The sequence below is a fragment of the Pseudophryne corroboree genome, chromosome 5 (assembly GCF_028390025.1).
Source record: "Pseudophryne corroboree isolate aPseCor3 chromosome 5, aPseCor3.hap2, whole genome shotgun sequence".
NCBI lineage: Eukaryota > Metazoa > Chordata > Amphibia > Anura > Myobatrachidae > Pseudophryne > Pseudophryne corroboree.
The window spans coordinates 669,398,343-669,414,628 of record NC_086448.1 but is presented as its reverse complement, the minus strand read 5'-3'; the positions used below and the strand labels follow the sequence as shown (position 1 = coordinate 669,414,628).

Genomic DNA, 16,286 nt, shown 5'->3' with positions numbered 1-16,286 from the left:
CAATAAGACCTGGTATGGTCCTTCCCATCTATCAATAAGACAACCTGAGCGTAGAAAATTTCGTATCATTACATAATCCCCAGGTTCAATGTCATGACAATTACTACCTGGTAAATCAGGAATCACCAACTTCAGATTATCATTTTGACTCCTCAACTGCTTACTCATGTTAATCAAGTACTTTACAGTTACTTCATTGTTACATTTCAAATCATCCTGAGGGTTAATCATGACATGCGGTTGTCGACCAAACAAGATTTCTAAAGGAGACAGATTAAGGGGGGACCTGGGAGTGGTTCTGATGCTATACAAAACAATGGGTAAAGCTTCTGGCCACGTCAATCCTGTCTCTGTCATTACTTTACTCAATTTATTTTTAATAGTGCTGTTCACTCTTTCGACCTTCGCACTCGCCTGTGGACGGTACGGAGTGTGCAGCTTACTATCAATTCCCATCAACTTACACATTCCTTGAAAGACATCACCTGTAAAATGGGTACCCCTATCACTTTCAATGATTCTAGGGATACCATATCTACATACAAATTCCTGCACAATTTTCTTAGCTGTAAACATAGCGGTATTTGTAGCTGCTGGAAAAGCTTCGACCCAATTCGAGAAAACATCTATACAAACAAGTACATATTTCAAATTTCGACATGGGGGTAATTGAATGAAGTCAATTTGTATTACCTGGAAAGGGCCGCCGGCAGGTGGGATATGGGATGGTTCTGTAGGTATTGCTTTTCCAACATTCTTTCTCAGACAGGTAAGGCATGACATTGCTCTTTTACTCGCATGAGAGGAGAATCCTGGGGCGCACCAGTATGCTCTTACCAATTTGCACATCCCCTCCTTGCCTAGATGAGTCAGCCCGTGAGCTGCTTCAGCCAGACATGGAAGGTATGCCCTGGGGGCCACTGGTTTACCATGTCCATCCGTCCAGAGCCCTGAGGACTCCTGGCCATATCCCTTTGCCTTCCAGACTGCTCTTTCCTGTGTGGAACACAAATTCTGCATCTCACACAACTTCTGTGTGTTGATGGTATTAAATACCATCAGTTGTGTGGTGTCTGTCTGTATGGGGGTAGCAGCTGCAAGCTTTGCGGCTTCGTCTGCTCGGCTGTTACCAAGGGATACTGGGTCTTGGCTATATGTATGTGCTTTACATTTGATAACAGCCACTCTGTCGGGTTCCTGTATCGCTGTTAGAAGCCTTTTTATATGAGCTGCATGCGCTATCGGTGTGCCAGCTGCCGTCATGAAATTTCTGAGCCGCCATAGGGCTCCGAAATCATGGACTACCCCGAACGCGTATCTGGAATCGGTGTAGATATTGGCAGACTTACCCTTAGCCAATTCACATGCTCTGGTTAGGGCGACCAGTTCAGCAACCTGGGCTGAGTGAGGTGGGCCTAGCGGTTCCGCTTCTATGGTGCCTTGGTCATCTACGACTGCGTATCCAGTACACAAGTCTCCCGAGTCTGACTGTCTGTGACAACTACCGTCCGTGTAGAACGTGAGTTCTGCATCTTCCAGTGGATTGTCACTGATGTCAGGCCTTGCGGTAAAATTTTGGGTCAAATATTCCATACAATCATGTGTATCTTCCTTTGCATTAAATCCTCCTTCCCCATCACTCTCACCTTCCACCCTTTGTGCCTGACCAGGCACACCTGGGAGAAATGTTGCAGGATTTAATGCACTGCATCTCCTTATGGTGATGTTTACTGGGGCCATTAATGCCAATTCCCATCTTGTAAACCTTGCTGATGAGACGTGTCTGGTTTGGGCAGAATTCAATAAGGCAGATACCGCATGCGGTGTATGGATTGTGAGGTTGTGGCCTAGCACGACATCTTCGCTTTTCGTCACTAGCAATGCTATCGCCGCAACGCTACGCAAGCATGTGGGGAGGGATCGCGCTACCGTGTCTAGCTGGGCGCTGTAGTATGCAATTGGCCTGCTGGCGTCACCGTGTTTTTGTGTTAGTACACCTGCTGCGCACCCAGCACTTTCTGTTCCGTATAGTTCAAAGGGTTTCCCATAGTCTGGCATACCTAGTGCTGGTGCCTGCGTTAGGCATTGCTTGAGTCTCTCAAATGCTGTTTCAGATTCGTCTGTATGCGAAATCCGATCAGGTTTGTTTGAAGAGACCATTTCCTGCAAAGGTAGCGCCAATATGGAAAACCCTGGGATCCAATTACGGCAATACCCACACATTCCTAGAAACGTCCTGATCTGTTGCTGGGTTTGTGGCAGTGTCATGTCTCTAATGGCTTGGATTCTATCAGCGGTCAGGTGTCTCAGTCCTTGTGTTAGACAGTGTCCCAAATATTTTACCTTAGTTTGGCATAATTGTAACTTGTCTTTGGAAACCTTGTGACCTGTGTCTGAAAGATGAAACAGGAGCTGTTTCGTATCCTTCAGGGATGCCTCCAATGAATCAGAACACAGTAGTAGATCATCCACGTACTGTATCAACACTGATCCACTCTCCGGTTGGAAAGACTGTAAACAATCATGCAAAGCCTGAGAAAATATACTTGGACTATCTATGAAACCTTGGGGTAACCGAGTCCATGTGTATTGGACTCCTCTGTATGTGAATGCAAACAAATATTGGCTGTCAGGGTGCAGAGGTACCGAAAAGAAAGCGGAGCAGAGGTCAACAACAGTGAAAAATTTGGCAGTGGGAGGAATTTGCATTAGGATGACAGCTGGATTAGGCACTACGGGGAACTGACTCTCAACTATTTTGTTAATCCCCCTTAGATCCTGCACTAGCCTGTAACCCCTCCCCCCACTCTTTTTAACAGGGAAGATGGGACTATTTGCTGTGCTGGACGTTCTTACTAGAATGCCCTGTTGTAGCAAGCGCTCTATTACTGGGAAAACTCCTAACTCCACCTCTGGCTTCAGAGGATACTGTGGGATTTTTGGAGCTATCCTACCATCTTTTACTTGTACAACTACTGGAGCTACGTTTGCCATTAATCCAGTGTCCTGTCCATCTTTTGTCCAAAGTGACTCTGGTATCTGAGATGTCATCTCTTCTACTTGGGATGGGTTCCTATTTGTCATAATGGAATGTGACATTAATTTTGATGGGGAGTCTAACATGTCTCGTACTTCCTGAGCGTGATTCTCAGGGATGTCCAAGAATACACCTTCAGGAGTACAATAAATGACGCAACCCATTTTACATAGTAAGTCTCTTCCCAGGAGATTAGTTGGTGCCGATGCAGCCAGCAAAAAGGAATGCTTGGTATGCAAAGGCCCTATTGTAATCTCGGCTGGTTTGCTAACAGGGTAGTGCTGGACTACTCCTGTTACTCCCATGGCTGGAATTGTCCTACCAGTGGTTCTCATGCCCACTGTCGAATTTATCACTGACTTGGCCGCCCCTGTGTCTACAAGAAAGTTTAAAGTTTTACCAGCTACATTGATTGCAATCTCTGGTTCGCTTCCAAGACTAGCAATCAACTTAACTGGGTGCAGATTACAGGTATGGCCACACCCCTATTGGGTATGCTGACCTCCCTGAATCCTGCTGGCAGCGACTACTTGTGCGGGGGTTAGCTGGGAACTACCAGAGGCATGCCAATCTCTGTTCGGGGGATATCTTTTTGTTTCCCCTGTATGTGGCTCAAAACTCCGCCTCTGTGGACCCTGCTCCCAATGTCGTGTGTCGTGTCGTTGTCTAGGGGGTTGAAAAGATCTTTGTACACTCTTTGTTCTACATTCTCGTGCATAGTGTCCCGGTCTGTTACAAGAAAAACATGTTATTACACTTGCCTTACCCACAGGATTCGGTGGTACATACGCAGGCTGCCTTGTGGTCGGCGCCTGTATACTTACTGACATCAACTTATCACTTTGCGACTCCCTGTGCCTAGTGATATTTCTGTCGTGATCAATAGCAGCCTCTCTCAATGTGGACACTGACAGACCTCGCCAGCATGGTTGCGTGGTCTGTACCCTAGCTTTTAATGTTTCTTTCAAACCATCCATCAGTACAGATACTGCTACTTCTCGATGGTTTGGGTTGGTCTTAATGTCTTCTATACCAGTGTACTTTGCCATTTCTAATAGTGCCCGGTGAAAATATTCTGTTGCCGTTTCGGACTCCTTTTGCTTAATGGAAAATATCTTGTTCCATTTAACAACGGCTGGGAAATACTCCTTTAGCTGTAAATTTATCCTTTTTACATTATCCTTGTTGTACACGTCTGTAAGCGGTACATCTTTATCCAATGCACAGTCAGCTAAAAATTGAGTTGCGTCAACATTGGAAGGTAAACAAGCTCTTAGCAGTATCTGCCAATCCTTGTTGTTGGGTTCTACAGTGTTACCTAGATCCCTGATGTATTTTTGGCTAGCAACTAAGTCCTTTCTGGGGTCAGGAAATTCGGACACTATTGTTCTTAATTCCATTCTGGAAAATGGAGTGTACATGGCAATGTTCCTTATGGGAGTGGCTCCAGACACATCTGTTTTTCCATTGGGAACTGCTATTACCCTTACAGGAGCAATTCTAACAGCCTCTTCCTGTGTAGATTCTACTGCTTGTTGTGGTACAATTGTTTCAGTGTAGTGCATGGTGCCGTACTTACCCGTTGACACGACCTCACCTATCCCTCCGCTAGGGGCTTTCACTAATCTCGTGGGTGTCGCTGTGCCTACTGTGGTCTCTGTTATGGTGGCTGCAAGAGAGAGAGCTGAAATTGTTGCTGAATCGTCTTCTTGATCACACTCCTGAGGAAGGTTCAAAACAGGGTACATCTTGCACGGGTTAATACTTGCATGAGTTATTTGGTTAACATCATTAACATTTACAAGGTTACTAAGAGTTTTTGTTTTATAACCCAGTGCGTTTCTCTCCGCAATCAACTTCTCTCCTGCAATGTATGGTGGAGGAGGAGCTGTGGCTATCAGCTTCCTGACTGCCCCAGATCCTGCCGCCAGAGCCAAACCTCTCTGTATCTCACCTTCCTGGTGCCATAACTGTAAATAATCATGATGTTGAATTCGTCTCTTTGCTGATTTTACGAGACATATCCTCCTCCTTAAATTTTGTAACACTTCTGGACTAAAGCTACCTATTCTTGGGAATTTGTCCCTGTCTTGTACAGTCATTCTTTCCCATTCATCACATAAAGATTCGGTGTGACTTCCATATTTTTCACACATTACATATCGTGCCGACCCAACTGGTCGGTTCACAGAATCAACCTGAACCAAGGTTGATCGCCCCCTACCTGAGCAACTGGCCCCCATAGTCTGCAGGTGTTGCTTAGTCCTCCTTGGATTTCTGTATCAAGGTTTTCAGCAAGCCTTTACAGACAACCAAATTACTCCACAGTAGGCCGGCGGTGGCGGTTTACCGAGTACCCCACTCACTCGCCCACCTCGACCAATACGACCTGATCACACCGACGTGGTGCTGGCGTACTCGATACAGGGCCCTACCAAAAACCTTCTGTTTACTGGAACATATGAGGGTTACCCGCAGGACACTTACTCTTTCCAGTAAAGGTGGGGTTGTTAGATAGTTCCTGAGTGACCAGCGAACTTCCCTTTAAAAATAAAAAATTACACAAATCACGTCAGAATGTACAAATAGCGTTTGTGACCCCTTTTTTCTCTAATGGTATTAGGTCAGATTACTAACTACTGCACACAATTACGTGCGGTCCAATCGTTCAGTACATAAGCACTACCTGTTATGTACTGAGAGATTTAATGGAATCGATGTTTCCGGCCGCGATTCCTTCAGCAAGAGCTTGTGGCCTATATGGGTTCTGCACCAACACCCCAGGCGTTGTGCCTCTTGTACCTTTATAGCGGACCTTTTAGTACCTTGTGACCTCCTGGTCTTGTTACCTTATGACCTCCTGGTCTTGTTACCTTATGGTCCGCTATACTCTAATGCTCAAATATTATTTAACCAGGGATGCCTCCCTAGCCACCGTATATGTCACTTACACGTATGTCCCTTGACGAGTACCCGACTTTCCTTTTGGTTCCACCTTAAAGTTGTATAAACTTATGTATAAAAAAACACACTCACTCAACACATGTACACTTTTGTTTCTATATCTATTTCTGCGCAGAAATTGTCTTCAGTCCAACAGTGTTACCAATTAGGAGCAAGATCTGTTAAACTAAATTTCAGATTTTTCCAAAAATAGATTTGCGTTATTTACCGCTTCGCGTTATCTACCGCTGTGCGTTACTTATCGCCTTTGCGCTAATTCTCGCTTTGCGCTAATTCAACTTTTCGTGACTTGAGCTACGTGGGCGTAACCGGACGCTACGTTGCGTAGTGAACGCTGCGTGCGTCTGCCTTTGGATTGCGTACGCTAGTCTTTGTTAGCGACACGTGTACGCAATGCAAAGATCCACCGTAACACAATATATACTTTTATCAATGTAAATGATCCCTGATCATCTACCGCAATCCACACTGACTGCCTTGTATCTCAGACAAATCGTGTGTTGTTCTATACTTTAACTATTACCTCTACTATGAAATAACAGCAAATCTCTTTTAGCACTTTCTATCAACTATAAAAATTGGCAAACAGGAATAGTGATATACGAAATTGAAAAAGAAATGCAGATAAATGTATGCGTGCGTGTATACGCAAGACAGAAGAGAAATAAAACAGTTTTAAAAGACACAAGCGTTTTGTTCTTACTTCCGGTTCCCGGATTCCTTCAGCACTCTTTATCTAAGCGAAGCAGACGCTTATCCCGTCAGCACTGGGAGACAACCTCCCACCCTTTGCTGGGGGGATAATGTCTGCTGATCTACCTAGTGCAGATATGAGAAGGATAGGACGAGTCCCCAATTGACAATGCTAAATTCCTTTGTCGTATAAACAACCCTTTATGAAGTCTAAGAACACTGTACGCTGTTTGCTTAAGAAGTACCGTAATGGTACGCTAGTTGCGTAACGATCGCTCAGCCGTAGGCGAGACGCTCAAGCGTCACGTTCGCTCACGGCCCAGTGATCACAGGACACGTTATTGGCTATGACTAGAGTAATGATTCGCTATGGCGTGGCTTACGCTCAAGACCACGAGGTCACCAGCGGCGCAGACGCTCACAATGCTATACCTTTATGTCTAAACCTTATACCAATGAAATACTCAGAATACCTTAATGTGAATACAGGGTGTACGTGCAACCTTGTGTAACCTGACTAACTACAAAGCTGCTTGAGCGTCACCGACGCTCAAGTGAACACTTAACACTATTGAAAATACACAGATACTGGTTTAGGGTCCGAAGCCTATTAACTGTATTATATCTAATATACTTGTAAAAAGGGGATAACAGTACAAATGATACACTACAATATAACAAAGACTTCCTAACCACAGAACTAAACAATAAATACAAAAAGACAATACTACACTGACCTAAATGCAATACAATACAATGCTATAATACTATGAGAGATATAAGAGAAAGGAGGAGAGAGAGAGAGAGACGGAGAGAGATGAGAGAAATTGGCTCACAGAAAGACATTGATTACGGAGAGAAAACTTACGCACAAAGGGTATGATCGCATGCGCCTCGATATCCAGCTCCCGGCTATCAGCAGATAACCGTTGATGAGAGAGTGAAGTTGGATATGGTCGGCCTGCCTATTTATGCCCCACACACAATGCAATCTCATAGTCCCTACAATCCCATTGTCCATTGGCCGAAGGAATTCGGCCCTGCATCATAACAAAAGGTCATAGGGTGATTCATACAGGTGGGCTGTGACGATTTCCAACAGCTCAGGTGGGTGGGAAACTAGGTTTCCCGCCGCATACCTGAGTATGAGTAAATAATAGAAATGGACATAAACTTCTTATGTCCATAACTATTCGCACGAGCGATTAATACGCTCCAAACCAACACCGGAATATTACTAATTAACTACTCTTCCGATGGGTACCAAACACTGCTGTATGATTCCTGTTAGACCCTTCGTACAATACAAAGAGGGATTCCTTTAAACAGGGACCTTCTATATTAACCAAACTTTCAGAAACTATCAAAGGGATCATGATCTATAAACTACATTAATTGTGAAAATAGGTAACGAATGAGTCGCACGCTACGACTACATAAACTCTACCGTAAATACGCATACCGCGCCTGCGAGTGCACGCTATTGCGGGTATGCGCCTTCACGGGAGAGCGTACGCATGCGCAGCGCGGACCAGTGTGCGGTGCAAATATGGCAACGTGCATAGAGACATTTTTCTGACTTTGACAGGAGATACAGGCGCTGCGGCTAGCGGAGCAAAGCACCCGGGGAAACGGCTTCAGACAGCGGCACTAGGGAGAGGGACCAGCAGCAAAACAGCGGGCGGACACCTTAAGCTGAACAGCGGGGACTTACAATCGCCCCAAGCACACTCTGCCTTCTCCAGGGAGCCACCCTCTTCCAGTACGGCTACACAGAGGCGTATTACTGGGAATAGAGGTAAAAACGTTTCTCAAAAATCAAACACATAATCCCCTGTCAAGCTAGGAGACAGGAAAAAAGACTAATGGAGGAAGGGGAGGAGCAGGGCTATATACCCAAGGTGGGTGGTCCTAAAGTGTTGAGAGGATTCCCTGTCTAAGTCTAGGAATGGGATACAATCCCAAGAGTAAGGGCTGCCATGAAGTAGTGTAGGAGAAAAATGATTTCAAACATCCCCCACCTTTTTTTTAAAGCATCCTGTCTGCTGTTCTAACTCAATCGGCATGACAGAGTGATCTCCAGCCTTGTTCTCATCAACACTCTCGCCTGTGTTAATGAGAGAATCACTGACATGTCATCTGGTCCTTTTGTGACATGGCTGAAATGCAGTGGAAATGTTGTTTTTGGTATTGAGGGGCAGATGTATTAAGCCTGGAGAAGTGGAAGAGGATAACACACTAGCCAATCAGCTCCTAACTTTCATTTTTCAAACCCATATTGATTGGCTGGTGCATTATCACTTTCCACTTATCACTGCTTTATTACTTCTCCAGGCTTGATACGTCTGCCCCTAAGTTCTTTGTCATAGCAAAGAGGGACTTTGTAATTAATTGCAATTCATCTGATTACTCTTCATAACATTCCGGAGTATGTGCAAATTGCCATCATAAAAACTGAGGCAGCAGACTGTGAAAATTAATATGTGTGTCATTTTCAAAACTTTAGGTCATGGCTGTACACATACTGTATCAAATTCTAGGTTGCAATGACTTGTCTGGTGCTTAACCACTTTCATGTTCAGGTGACATATTGTTTTAAAGGGTCATCAAACCTACACATGCCACAACATAGTTCTGTTCCCATACCGTGACCAAGTTGACACTTGTAATTATGTATTAACTTTGGGTGTCTTCATATACAGTAATCATTTGAAAAGCTTTGGGTAAGCTGGAGCAAAGCCATTGCGTTACATAATCCAGTAACACACTTCTTTGTGACTTAATGTTTTTACTAATTGAGCATTCCCCACAACTAACTACAGCAAGCAAAGTAGCTATACCGGTCTAATAGATAAAGCAGTCACTCCTTAGGAAAATCAGCCCAAGGTGCCCTCCAGAATTTCTGGCACACTGATGTATAAGTGAACCACTCAGAGTAAAACTTACATACTGTAGCTGACTGCTGATATTTGGAAGGAGATAATAGATACAATGTAATGTGGTTCAGCAAAGAATGTATAATTCACAAACTGCTAACAAAACTGTGCATGGGACATGAGTGCTGCCAGGCTGCAAAATGGGAAAGGGATGGGTTGTGGGAATGGATACAGGATGAGACTGCTCATGAGTGTTTACTATCTAAAGAATTTATAATCTATTAAGCATTCATGTTTACTTTATGGGGGGATTTCAGTTAGCTGCGGTAAATTACTGTGACTAATTGATCCCCCTACTGGTTATTCAATAGTGCCGGCTTTTGGGGACAATCAGGTATTTTTTTCACCTGCCCGGAGGCAGGTGAAACAAAATCTTTAAGTGCCTCTTTTTCGCGTCCGCAATCGCAAAAATCCCATGGAGTCAGGAATTTATCCTGGATCCTGTGTGTTTTCCAGAAAACTGGATTATTATTATTTTTTAGGCGGAAAAAAAAACCCGACTGAGGTTGAATTGCCAGAGAAAACCATATTGACAGGCAGAGGAGGAAGGGTGCATGGCAATGGCATTAGAATGCCGTTTGGGGGGAGCACGGTTCGGACAACGCAGGTGTGTCCGGACCGTTGCAGCGGTGGCTGCGTGATGTCACACGCAGCTGCTGCGACCCAGAACATGGTGGGTAGCCGCCTGCCAGTGCATCTAGGCTGTGCAGGCAGAGAGCTACTTGGCAGGTGCGAAAGCATCGCCACCGAGCAATGCTTTTGCAGCTGTGCGGGTGGTAGGGCCTGATATGCGGGGCGCACTAGCCCTGTGCTGGGTGTCCCCCCACATGTCAGAGAATATGATCGTAGGTGTGCTAAATTTAGCACATCTACGATCAGGTCTGAATCACCCCCACAGTTCCTACCTAGTAGCACTTGCTGCCTAATCCACCATGAGACCAAGTGACCTTATTGTGACTAACTGACTCTAGCTCTTGAACCGGAATATGCCGTAAATCTTTGTGTGTTTGTTAAGAATTGAAGTTATCCACTTGGTTACTCCTTCTCCGTTCTTAGTCCTTTAGAATTTAAAAAAAAAATAAACCATGCAAAAAAAGAAGTTTGCTTATATTTACATTGGCACATTTGCACATTTGTATTTTCTGAAGCTGAATGTTCTTTCTATCGGCTTTAGAAACTTTGCATGTGACTCTACAGATCATTTGCTTTTATTTTTCAAATGAATTTTCTGTGTTTACAGTCCACCCGAATCGGAATGTCTGTGAACGCCATCCGTAAACAAAGTGCAAACGAAGATGTGACTTCTCTAGCCAAATCGCTCATCAAATCCTGGAAGAAGCTGCTAGGTAACCGGGGAACCCTGCCTTTCAGATCTCTGTAGTAGCAACATGTTTTCTAGCAGAGAAATTTGCCAAAATTAGTTTTCTGTAAAATCCATTAGAAAGTGTGGAGGACTATGGTTTGTTTCCCAACTAAATACCCCCCCCTCTTTTTTTTTTTTTATATTAAAATGAACGTAAATGGGCGGTGTAAATTGATTTAAAATGGATCACACATTGAAGCAATCTGTAGTGCAGCTTCTGTGTGTTATTGTAGGGGGAACAAGAGTTACAATAGTTGTATATTTCACACCTCAAACAGTTTCCCTATAAAAAGTTTTACATACTGTATAATCAATATATGGCATAATTTGACTTCCTTGTAGATGGCCCTTCATTAGACAAAGATCCAGAGGAGAAGAAGAAAGAGCAAGCGTCTCCTGCCCAGAACAGTCCAGAGGCCAGGGAAGAGAGGTATACTGTCATCACCTTGTGTCCTCTGTCATACTGCAATATGAAGAGTAGTATTAGCATTTCTCTAACGTCCTAGTGGATGCTGGGACTCCGTCAGGACCATGGGGAATAGCGGGCTCCGCAGGAGACAGGGCACATCTAAAAAAGCTTTTAGGTCACATGGTGCGTACTGGCTCCTCCCCCTATGACCCTCCTCCAAGCCTCTGTTAGGTTTTTGTGCCCGTCCGAGAGGGTGCAATCTAGGTGGCTCTCCTAAAGAGCTGTTTAGAAAAGTTTTTTTTTAGGTTTCAATCTCAGTGATTCCTGCTGGCAACAGGATCACTGCATCGAGGGACTTAGGGGAGAGATTTCCAACTCACCTGCGTGCAGGATGGATTGGAGTCTTAGGCTACTGGACACTTAGCTCCAGAGGGAGTCGGAACACAGGTCAGCCTGGGGTTCGTCCCGGAGCCGCGCCGCCGATCCCCCTTACAGACGCTGAAGAGACGGCAGAACGGAGGTCCGGAAAGCAGGCGGCAGAAGACTCCTCAGTCTTCTTGAAGGTAGCGCACAGCACGGCAGCTGTGCGCCATTGTTGTCACACGGCTCACTGACTCAGTCACGGAGGGTGCAGGGCGCTGCTGGGGGCGCCCTGGGCAGCAATATAATTACCTTTAGTGGCAAAATAAATACATCACATATAGCCATTAAGGCTATATGTATGTATTTTAACCCAGGCCAGTTTCTTAAAAACCGGGGAAAAGCCCGCCGAAAAAGGGGCGGAGCTTATTCTCCTCAGCACTCAGCGCCATTTTCCTGCTCAGCTCCGCTGGTGAGGAAGGCTCCCAGGTCTCTCCCCTGCACTGCACTACAGAAACAGGGTAACAAAGAGAAGGGGGGCATAAATTGGCGATATTTATATATTAAGAGCGCATATATAGTAAACAACACCTTCTAGAGTTGTTTATATACATTTATAGCGCTTTTGGTGTGTGCTGGCAAACTCTCCCTCTGTCTCCCCAAAGGGCTAGGGGGTCCTGTCTTCGATTAGAGCATTCCCTGTGTGGCTGCTGTGTGTCGGTACGTGTGTGTCGACATGTATGAGGACGATGTTGGTGTGGAGGCAGAGCAATTGCCGATGATGGTAATGTCACCCCCTAGGGAGTCGACACCGGAATGGATGGCTTTAGTTATGGAATTACGTGATAATGTCAGCACATTACAAAAGTCAGTTGACGAAATAAGACGCCCGGCAAACCAGTTAGTACCGGTTCAGGCGTCTCAGACACCGTCAGGGGCTGTAAAACGTCCTTTACCTCAGTCAGTCGACACGGGTACCGACACAGATGAATCTAGTGTCGACGGTGAAGAAACAAACGTATTTTCCAATAGGGCCACACGTTATATGATCACGGCAATGAAGGAGGCTTTGCAGATCTCTGATACTGCTGGTACCTCAAAAAGGGGTATTATGTGGGGGGTGAAAAAACTACCTGTATTTTTTCCAGAATCAGAGGAATTGAATGACGTGTGTGATGAAGCGTGGGTTAACCCCGATAGAAAACTGCTAATTTCCAAGAAGTTATTGGCATTATACCCTTTCCCACCAGAGGTTAGGGCGCGCTGGGAAACACCCCCTAGGGTGGATAAGGCGCTCACACGTTTATCAAAGCAAGTGGCGTTGCAGTCTCCTGATACGGCCGCCCTCAAGGATCCAGCAGATAGGAGGCTGGAAACTACACTGAAGAGTATATACACACATACTGGTGTTATACTGCGACCGGCAATAGCCTCAGCCTGGATGTGCAGTGCTGGGGTAGTGTGGTTGGATTCTCTGACTGAAAATATTGATACCCTGGATAGGGACAGTATTTTATTGACTCTAGAGCAATTAAAGGATGCTTTCCTTTATATGCGAGATGCTCAGAGGGATGTTTGTACTCTAGCATCAAGAGTAAGCGCGATGTCCATATCTGCCAGAAGAAGTTTATGGACGCGACAGTGGTCAGGTGATGCGGATTCCAAGAGGCATATGGAAGTATTGCCATATAAAGGAGAGGAATTGTTTGGGGTCGGTCTTTCGGACCTGGTGGCCACGGCAACTGCCGGCAAATCCACTTTTTTACCTCAGACCCCCTCCCAACAGAAAAAGACACCGTCTTTTCAGCCGCAGTCCTTTCGCTCCTATAAAAAGCGACCAAAAGGACAGTCTTATCTGCCGCGAGGCAGAGGAAAGGGTAAGAAAGGGCAGCAAGCAGCCCCTGCCCAGGAACAGAAGCCCGCCCCGGCTTCTACAAAGCCATCAGCATGACGCTGGGGCTTTACAAGCGGACTCAGGAACGGTGGGGGGTCGACTCAAGATTTTCAGCAATCAATGGGTTCACTCACAAGTGGACCCGTGGGTCCTGCAGATAGTATCTCAGGGTTACATGCTGGAGTTCGAAAGGTCTCCCCCTCGCCGGTTCCTAAAGTCTGCTTTACCAACGTCTCCCTCAGAAAGGACGTCGGTTTTGGAAGCCATTCACAAGCTGTATTCTCAGCAGGTGATAGTCAAGGTACCCCTCCTACAACAGGGAAAGGGGTATTATTCCACACTATTTGTGGTACCGAAACCGGACGGTTCGGTAAGGCCTATTCTAAATCTGAAATCCTTGAACCTGTACATAAAGAAATTCAAGTTCAAGATGGAGTCACTCAGAGCAGTGATAGCGAATCTGGAAGAAGGAGACTTCATGGTGTCCTTGGACATAAAAGATGGTTATCTACATGTCCCGATTTACCCCTCACACCAAGGGTATCTCAGGTTCGTGATACAAGACTGTCATTATCAGTTTCAAACGCTGCCGTTTGGGTTGTCCACGGCCCCTCGGGTCTTTACCAAGGTAATGACCGAAATGATGGTTCTTCTACGAAGAAAAGGCGTATTAATTATCCCTTACTTGGACGATCTCCTGATAAGGGCAAAGTCCAGAGAACAGCTGGAAGTCGGTGTAGCGCTAACACAAGTAGTGCTTCAGCAACACGGGTGGATTCTAAATCTTCCAAAATCTCAATTGACCCCGACAACACATCTGCTGTTCCTGGGCATGATTCTGGACACGGTTCAGAAAAAGGTATTTCTCCCGGAAGAGAAAGCAAGGGAGTTATCCGAACTTGTCAAGAACCTCCTAAAACCAGGAACTGTGTCAGTACATCAGTGCACAAGAGTCCTGGGAAAGATGGTGGCTTCGTACGAAGCGATTCCATTCGGCAGATTCCATGCACGAACATTTCAGTGGGATCTGCTGGACAAATGGTCCGGATCGCATCTGCACATGCATCAGCGGATAACACTGTCACCGAGAACAAGGTTGTCTCTCCTGTGGTGGTTGCAGACTGCCCATCTGTTAGTGGGCCGCAGATTCGGCATACAGGACTGGGTCCTGGTGACTACGGATGCCAGCCTACGAGGTTGGGGAGCAGTCACAAAGGGAAGAAACTTCCAGGGCGTGTGGTCAAACCTGGAGACGTCTCTTCACATAAATATACTGGAGCTAAGAGCGATCTACAATGCTCTAAGCCTGGCAAAATCGCTGCTTCAGGGTCAGCCGGTGTTGATCCAGTCCGACAACATCACGGCAGTCGCCCACGTAAACCGACAAGGCGGCACGAGAAGCAGGAGTGCAATGGCAGAAGCTGCAAGGATTCTGCGCTGGGCGGAGAATCATGTCGTAGCACTGTCAGCAGTGTTCATCCCGGGAGTGGACAACTGGGAAGCAGATTTCCTCAGCAGACACGACCTTCACCCGGGAGAGTGGGGACTTCATCCAGAAGTTTTCCACATGATTGTGAACCGTTGGGAAAAACCAAAGGTGGACATGATGGCGTCTCGCCTCAACAAAAAATTGGACAGGTATTGTGCCAGGTCAAGAGACCCTCAGGCAATAGCTGTGGACGCTCTGGTAACACCGTGGGTGTACCAGTCAGTGTATGTGTTCCCTCCTCTGCCTCTCATACCAAAGGTACTGAGAATTATACGGAAAAGAGGAGTAAGAACAATACTGGTAGCTCCGGACTGGCCAAGAAGAACTTGGTATCCGGAACTTCAAGAGATGCTCACGGAGGATCCGTGGCCTCTACCTCTAAGAAGGGATCTGCTTCAGCAGGGACCTTGTATGTTCCAAGACTTACCGCGGCTGCGTTTGACGGCATGGCGGTTGAACGCCGGATTCTAAAAGAGAAGGGCATTCCTGAGGAAGTTATTCCTACTTTAATTAAAGCCAGGAAAGAAGTGACCGCACAACATTATCACCGCATTTGGAGAAAATATGTTGCGTGGTGTGAGGCCAAGAAGGCTCCAACGGAAGAATTTCAATTGGGTCGATTCTTACATTTCCTGCAAGCAGGATTGTCTATGGGCCTCAAATTGGGGTCCATTAAAGTTCAAATTTCGGCCTTATCAATTTTCTTCCAGAAGGAATTGGCGTCAGTGCCTGAAGTACAAACTTTTGTCAAAGGTGTACTACATATACAACCCCCAATAGTGCCTCCAGTGGCACCGTGGGATTTGAACGTGGTTCTAAATTTTCTCAAATCTCATTGGTTTGAGCCTTTAAAATCGGTAGATTTAAAATACCTTACATGGAAGGTAACCATGCTGTTGGCCCTGGCTTCAGCCAGGAGAGTTTCGGAGTTGGCAGTTTTGTCATACAAAAGCCCATATCTGATATTCCATTCGGACAGGGCAGAATTGTGGACACGTCCTCAATTTCTCCCTAAGGTGGTTTCGGCATTTCACTTGAACCAGCCTATTGTGGTGCCTGCGGCTACTAGCGACTTGGAGGACTCCAAGTTACTGGACGTTGTCAGAGCATTAAAAATATATATTTCAAGGACAGCTGGAGT

The 16,286-nt window shown here is 45.8% G+C and overlaps 1 protein-coding gene across 2 annotated transcripts in view; it reads left to right on the top strand.

Annotated features, from left to right (window-relative positions):
* TCEA1 (transcription elongation factor A1) overlaps positions 1–16,286 on the top strand; it is a 147,702-nt gene that overhangs the window by 51,995 nt on the left and 79,421 nt on the right. For both annotated transcript variants that reach the window (XM_063923726.1, XM_063923725.1), the window contains exons 3-4: positions 10,871–10,976; positions 11,336–11,423. In XM_063923726.1, coding sequence (XP_063779796.1) covers positions 10,871–10,976; positions 11,336–11,423 — 194 coding nt within the window. The remainder of the gene's footprint in view (positions 1–10,870; positions 10,977–11,335; positions 11,424–16,286) is intronic.